This window comes from Schistocerca nitens, chromosome 7 (assembly GCF_023898315.1).
Source record: "Schistocerca nitens isolate TAMUIC-IGC-003100 chromosome 7, iqSchNite1.1, whole genome shotgun sequence".
Classification (NCBI taxonomy): Eukaryota; Metazoa; Arthropoda; class Insecta; order Orthoptera; family Acrididae; genus Schistocerca; species Schistocerca nitens.
The window spans coordinates 308,358,210-308,365,709 of NC_064620.1; the positions used below are offsets into that span (position 1 = coordinate 308,358,210).

The window sequence follows — 7,500 nt, forward strand, 5'->3', positions numbered from 1 at the left end:
AGGCGCACCTAGAGCGTACACGTTGGGACCCGAAAGATGGTGAACTATGCCTGGCCAGGACGAAGTCAGGGGAAACCCTGATGGAGGTCCGTAGCGATTCTGACGTGCAAATCGATCGTCGGAGCTGGGTATAGGGGCGAAAGACTAATCGAACCATCTAGTAGCTGGTTCCCTCCGAAGTTTCCCTCAGGATAGCTGGTGCTCGTACGAGTCTCATCCGGTAAAGCGAATGATTAGAGGCCTTGGGGCCGAAACGACCTCAACCTATTCTCAAACTTTAAATGGGTGAGATCTCCGGCTTGCTTGATATGCTGAAGCCGCGAGCAAACGACTCGGATCGGAGTGCCAAGTGGGCCACTTTTGGTAAGCAGAACTGGCGCTGTGGGATGAACCAAACGCCGAGTTAAGGCGCCCGAATCGACGCTCATGGGAAACCATGAAAGGCGTTGGTTGCTTAAGACAGCAGGACGGTGGCCATGGAAGTCGGAATCCGCTAAGGAGTGTGTAACAACTCACCTGCCGAAGCAACTAGCCCTGAAAATGGATGGCGCTGAAGCGTCGTGCCTATACTCGGCCGTCAGTCCGGCAGTCACGGCCGGTCCTTGCGGCCGGCCGCGAAGCCCTGACGAGTAGGAGGGTCGCGGCGGTGGGCGCAGAAGGGTCTGGGCGTGAGCCTGCCTGGAGCCGCCGTCGGTGCAGATCTTGGTGGTAGTAGCAAATACTCCAGCGAGGCCCTGGAGGGCTGACGCGGAGAAGGGTTTCGTGTGAACAGCCGTTGCACACGAGTCAGTCGATCCTAAGCCCTAGGAGAAATCCGATGTTGATGGGGGCCGTCATAGCATGATGCACTTTGTGCTGGCCCCCGTTGGGCGAAAGGGAATCCGGTTCCTATTCCGGAACCCGGCAGCGGAACCGATACAAGTCGGGCCCCTCTTTTAGAGATGCTCGTCGGGGTAACCCAAAAGGACCCGGAGACGCCGTCGGGAGATCGGGGAAGAGTTTTCTTTTCTGCATGAGCGTTCGAGTTCCCTGGAATCCTCTAGCAGGGAGATAGGGTTTGGAACGCGAAGAGCACCGCAGTTGCGGCGGTGTCCCGATCTTCCCCTCGGACCTTGAAAATCCGGGAGAGGGCCACGTGGAGGTGTCGCGCCGGTTCGTACCCATATCCGCAGCAGGTCTCCAAGGTGAAGAGCCTCTAGTCGATAGAATAATGTAGGTAAGGGAAGTCGGCAAATTGGATCCGTAACTTCGGGATAAGGATTGGCTCTGAGGATCGGGGCGTGTCGGGCTTGGTCGGGAAGTGGGTCAGCGCTAACGTGCCGGGCCTGGGCGAGGTGAGTGCCGTAGGGGTGCCGGTAAGTGCGGGCGTTTAGCGTGGGTGTGGTCTGCTCTCGCCGTTGGTCGGCCTCGTGCTGGCCGGCGGTGCAGGATGCGCGCGCCTGTGCGGCGTTCGCGCCCCGGTGCTTCAACCTGCGTGCAGGATCCGAGCTCGGTCCCGTGCCTTGGCCTCCCACGGATCTTCCTTGCTGCGAGGCCGCGTCCGCCTTAGCGTGCTCCTCCGGGGGCGCGCGGGTGCGCGGATTCTCTTCGGCCGCCATTCAACGATCAACTCAGAACTGGCACGGACTGGGGGAATCCGACTGTCTAATTAAAACAAAGCATTGCGATGGCCCTAGCGGGTGTTGACGCAATGTGATTTCTGCCCAGTGCTCTGAATGTCAACGTGAAGAAATTCAAGCAAGCGCGGGTAAACGGCGGGAGTAACTATGACTCTCTTAAGGTAGCCAAATGCCTCGTCATCTAATTAGTGACGCGCATGAATGGATTAACGAGATTCCCGCTGTCCCTATCTACTATCTTACGAAGGCCGTTATGCTGTCTAACCAGTGGTGGAGTCCACCTATACTGGTAGAAGACGGGCGGCTAAATGTCCGATCTCTCAACCTTCCCGTGGTGTAAGATGTGAGTAGCCGGGCAACCGGTGAAACCAATGAGAGAAGGGCGACTCCCATGCGGGGTGCAGACGAAGACGCAGAGGGACTGGGCAACCGGCCCCTCCAAGCCGAGTCTCGCACTCTGCCCGCCGTGGGCGCTAAGGTGTCGGACACTTGTGTCTAGTATCCTTGTCCACCGGCGAATGGCACTTGCTCGCTTCTGCGGCGCTTGCTGTGCTCTGGCTCCGGCCGGGGTGCGGCGGGCGCCGCTTTTGCGTTAGCGGCGCTTGTTGTGCTTCGGCTTCGGCCGGAGTGCGGCGAGCGCCGCTTTTGCGTTGGCGGCGCTTGCTGCGCCTCGGCTTCGGCTGGGGTGCGGCGGGCGCCGCTTTCGCGTTGGCGGTACTTGCTGCGTCTTGGCTCCGGCCTGGGCGCGGTGGGTGCCGCTTTGGCTCTGGCGGCGCTTGCTGCGCTTCGGCTCCGGCCGGAGTGCGGCGGCAGCCGCTTGTGCGTTGGCGGCGCTTGCTGTGCTCTGGTCCCGGCCGGGGTGCGGCGGGCGCCGCTTTCGCTTTGGCGGCGCCTGCTGCGCTTCGGCTCCGGCCGGGGTGCGGCGGGTGCCGCTTTCGCTTTGGCGGCGCCTGCTGCGCTTCGGCTCCGGCCGGGGTGCGGCGGGTGCCGCTTTCGCTTTGGCGGCGCCTGCTGCGCCCCGGCTCCGGCCGGGGTGCGGCGGGCGCCGCTTTCTCGTTGGCGGCGCCTGCTGCGTCCTGGCTCCGGCCGGGGTGCGGCGGGCGCCGCTTTCACGTAAAGACATTTCGCGATGCACTAGCCACGCTGCGGATGTCACATGCAGAGGTTGCAAACCTGTCGGGCGCGAGTCTGACTTGTACTGTGTCTCTCTGCGAAGACGTGTCTCCGTCTCTGCCTGTGTGCGCTACGGAGTTCACTTCTCACTGTCAGGAACGAAGTGTTCCTACGCTCGACTTCTCGGACGTGGACGCTTCGCACCAAGACACAAGTGCCAATGGGAGTTTAACTCCCCACATGGAGGTTTGTCACGCTGAGCGTGCGCCTCCACCTACTGCGAGCGCTTGTAGGTGTCGGACTCTTGAGTCTAGTATCCAAGCTCGTACGTAGGATGTGCGCGTGCAGCGACGTGTGTCGACAGCTGTCGGCACGCGGAAACTGCCGTGTGCGCACGGTGGCGCGTCTTGCGCGGCTCGCCGGTGGTGGGTTCCCGCTGTGGCGCCGGCCTCGCACGTGTTCCGCCCGGCAACTGTCGGGCGGCGGTGCGTTGGCCGGGGTAGCGGCGGGGCTCGTCCGCTGGCCGAGTTACACGCGGGCCCGTGCCGTGTCGGCTGTGCTGCGCTGGGCCGTGCCGGCGGGGTGGTGCGCGCGTTGCTGGCTGGCGCGAGGTGGGCGGTCGGTCTCTGACTGGCGGTCTGCTCTCGCTGCTACGCCGGCGGCGGGCGCCGGCCCTGCTGTGCCCGGTTCGGCCGGCCACGTCCGGACAACTTAGCGGCGCCGCCTGGCCATACGCAATGTTGGCTGTGGTTGGTGCGGGCGGTTGGCGCGCAAAAGCACAGTGGGGAGTATGGCGGTCATCGTTCCTGCTGAAACTAAGTCTCTCACCATAGAGGACTCAATGCGGAAGCAGGCCGATGTCCACGAACGGGGAAGGGCGTCCGACTGCGAAGCGCCCTCTGACTTTCAGAGGATGCAACGCGGACGACGACTCGGCCTCGCTCGGAGGATTCCTTGGCGGACAACTGCGAAGGGGCGGCCGGCAACGGCCATCACAACGCGGAAGTCACCAGGAGCTGCCACAGGAGGATGCTCCTGAGTGGTCTAAGACCACGACCACAGGGACGGAGGCTAATGCAGTCGCCGTACGGGCCTGGCAAACCCGGGGTGCCCTAGCCCGGAGCTGGCAAGCGCTACCAGCGACGGCCGTAATCTAGGACATGCACTTCAACGACTGCTGTGAGGCGCGCAGTGGAACGTCGTGCGTGTTCCGGACCGGTGTCTTGGCTTAACCGCCCGGGCAAGAGAAGGACAATCTCTATAATCACCCCTCACCCTCTGCGTTAGCTGGCGGCTATGGGGCGCAAGGCTGTTGAGTTGTGAACAGTCATGAGTCAGCCACCTCAGAGGACCGACACTCTGTTGTATAAGGCTTACCCAGGTGTGCGGGGCGACGCCTGGGTGGACCACATAGATCCCTAGCTGTTCGTGGGAATCACATGGATTCTTTCAAACAACCTTGTCCCGACGGAACTGGTGGGCCGTCGCGGAGTCCAAACACCAACCATTCGGGGAGCGAGTCTGACACCTCGTGTAAAGACGAACTCCCAAAACAAGGGCAGTCGGAGGTCCCTAGACCACAAGACCATGACCCCGCGCTTAGCGCGCCAGAATTGGAGTTCCGGACACCCCGTGTGCGGAGCGCTAAGACTGCCGCAAGCGAGACGCTGTCACTGACGCTCGCAGACACGAGTGAAAGTGACAGTGAGAAAGAACGTAAGGCAAAGCTGAGGAAGCAGAAGAAACACCTGCGAAAAGTGCTCCGGCAGAGATCGCAGAGTGCCGACGCTGCAACCGAGCTAATGCCGCCACCCCGCCAGCCGGCGCCAAAAGCGGCACCTAAGGCGGGAGACAAGCCGGAACCGGCGCAGGTAGCCGGGCGCAAGCCCAGCGGCCCAGTCGGGGACGGCGATACGGGTAAGTCTGACCCGAAGGCGAAGACGAAGGCCTCACGGCCGACGACGCCGCCGGCGGGGAAGACTGCGGGCAGGCCAAAGCTGGCGCAGGTAGCCGGGCAGAAGCCCGGCGGCCCAGTCGGCGCTGGCACGTCCACCCAGACTCGCCCGGCGGGAGAGACGGTGGCCGCACGGCCGAAGTCTCAACCGTCGGAAACGGCGAAAAGTGCGCGGAAACCGGCGCAGGTAGCCGGGCAGCAGCCCAGCGGCCCAGTCGGTGGAAGTGCCAGCAGTAGCCGCGCCTCTACGCCAATGTCGGGAACCGAAGGGCGCCAGCCCGGGACTCGACGGAAGAGGCGAAAGAAGAACAAGAAGCCGGACTTGGCGCAGGTAGCCGGGCAAGTGCCCAGCGGCCCAGTCGAGGACGGCAAGTCCCCATACAAGGCAAGCCCTAGCGATCTAGCGACCATAAAGCTTATCGCGACGCGGCTCGAAGACGTCCTTGAACTCGTGGACGACTCTCTAAAACCGGGACAACTGGTGGAGGAGGAAAGTCTAAGTGACCTCAAGAGACAACTGAGAGCAAAGTTGTTTGATTGGGCTATGGCGCAGTCGGCCCTCACAGGAAGGGTGGAAGCTTTGGAGGAGGAGCTGGCGAGGACGAAAGCGATGCCCCTGGCGCCGCCAAAGACCTTTGCACAAGTTGCCGCCGCTCCACCCTCGACAGAACGGAAAACGCAGGCGATGATAACACGAGCCCAGACTGAGAAGGCTACGCTCTTCATCAAGTCTAAGGCAAACGAAAGCGGTCAAGAAGTGAGAAAGAAGTTCACCTCCCTGGTCAAGCCAGAGGTAGATGGAGTGAAGTTCTCACGGGTCACTACCAACGGCCCGACGCTCATCGTTGATGTGGCGTCCGAGACTGATCGCCAAAAACTTCTCGCCAACAACAAACTGACAGAAGCTCTGAAATGCGAACTGCCGAAGAAGCTCAATCCGCAGATAATCATATATCATGTACCTAGTGTCATGAAGAATGAAACTGTGGTTGAGCTAAGTAGAAAGCAAAACGACCTTGGAGGACTTTCGGACTCACAATTCCGCCAGGAGTTTAAGCCGAAGTTCCGGACTGGACCAAGGGGGAGACTAACATCACATCTCGTGGTGGAAGTAAGCCCCAGACTCAGAGTCGCAATTCTTAGGCAGAAACGACTGTACATGGGCTTCGAGTCCATGCCGGTCGATGACTACCTAGACTTGTCTGTCTGCACACGGTGCCAGGATGTAAACCATTCGGCAAGGTTCTGCAAGCAGGACCCGAGTGTAATAACATGTGGGCACTGTGGCGAAAACGGCCATATGAGAAAGGACTGTCGAAAAGCGGGGGACCAACCGGTCTGCATCCCGTGCAAAAAGCGTAATCGCAAATGCGTTACGCCGGGCAAAGAGTGTGATTTCTATAAGATCCTCACACAACGTAAAATCCAGCGGACAGACTATGGGAGACAAGACCTCTCGTCAACCGTCTCCTTACCGGCTGCCGCCTCACCTGTTGCCGACCGGACTGTGAAAAATCACAATGCCTGTGTTGGTTAAAATAGGACAGCTGAACTGCGCGCGATCGCAAGCGGTGATGTGCGAGGTGCGACGCCGAGCGGAGGAGGAGTCTCTAGACATTTTATGTCTGCAAGAGCCCTACTCTAAAGGCGGAAAGATCCGATATATGCCGACTACAGCTCAGATTCTGGCAGGAGGAGAGCATCCTATGGCAGCAATCGTTGTGCTAAATCGATCTATGAGAGCAGTCAAAGTGGCGCACCTTAGCAACAACTGCATGGTGTTAGCCGAGATAAATACTGGCGATTTCACCTTTTTCGTGCTAAACATGTACTTTCAGTACAGGCATAGAGAAAGGCCGTACATCGATCAGTTAAAAGAGGCGGTTGGGTTCTATCGCAATGACTTGCTCATTTGCACAATGGACGCAAACGCCATGTCACCCCTATGGCACAGTGACATCACGCCTCTCGGCGCGCGACGCGCCGCTAGGCGGGGTGAGAGACTCGCTGAAGCAATTCATGAGCTCGGACTAGAAGTGTTGAACCGACCAAACTTCCCACCAACTTTCGAAGGTCGCCGTGGAGCGACCTCGAACATTGATGTGACACTGAAGAGTGCACACGCGCATCTCCGTGCGGAGAATTGGAAGGTATGGCGGGGAACGACACTAAGTGACCACAACCTAATCACATTCACTGTAGCCTATGATGGGGAGCCTCCTCCTCTAGACCAGATGAACGGCATCGCCAAGTACAACTGGCGAAAGGCTGATTGGGATCGACTAAGAGGAAATCTAGTGATACCGAATTGGCCAATGGATCGCGTTGTGGACGTGGACAAAGCTGCAGAAGATCTGACGGTAGCCATACAGACGGCGGCAACGGGCGCAGTCCCGTTGGCCCACACAGGGAAGACGCCTAAGGCGCCTTGGAACCCTGAGTTGCAGCGTCTCCGACGCGAATGCAGAAGGGCGCGGCGGCACTACCAGCGCAGCATAGGCGATCACATGCGTGAGGCCACGCTTGCGCGGTACAGGCGGGCCAAGGCGGTGTTTAAGCGGACGCTGCACAAGGTACGGACTGAGAGTTGGCAGTCTTTCGTTCGCAGCAGTCTGGCGGTCGACCCCTGGGGAACGCCGTACAAGATTGCAGTGTCGAAAGTTCGGTCACCGACGGTCCTGTCTACCCTAAGGAAGATTGATGGAAGCCACACAAAGGACTGGCAAGAGTCAGCCGAGCTACTTATGAGCACTATATTGCCAGATGATAGTAGCGAAGATGAGAATGAGGAACAGGGATATCTGAGGAGACAAC

At 59.8% G+C, this 7,500-nt stretch overlaps 2 protein-coding genes and 1 pseudogene across 2 annotated transcripts; 2 read left to right on the forward strand and 1 right to left on the reverse strand.

Moving 5' to 3' along the window:
• Window positions 1-1,888, forward strand: part of LOC126197844 (large subunit ribosomal RNA) — a 2,992-nt pseudogene extending 1,104 nt beyond the window's left edge.
• A 323-nt stretch (window positions 1,889-2,211) lies between these two features.
• LOC126195588 (serine/arginine repetitive matrix protein 1-like) lies at window positions 2,212-2,742 on the reverse strand. Its single transcript, XM_049934214.1, has one exon. The coding sequence runs from the start codon at window positions 2,740-2,742 to the stop codon at window positions 2,212-2,214; it is 531 nt and encodes a 176-aa protein (XP_049790171.1).
• Window positions 2,743-3,066: 324 nt separating this feature from the next.
• LOC126195590 (translation initiation factor IF-2-like) lies at window positions 3,067-6,331 on the forward strand. The gene is made up of 3 exons (XM_049934215.1): window positions 3,067-3,217; window positions 4,290-5,541; window positions 6,229-6,331. The coding sequence occupies exons 1-3, from the start codon at window positions 3,067-3,069 to the stop codon at window positions 6,329-6,331; spliced, it is 1,506 nt and encodes a 501-aa protein (XP_049790172.1).
• The last annotated feature ends 1,169 nt before the right edge of the window (window positions 6,332-7,500 follow it).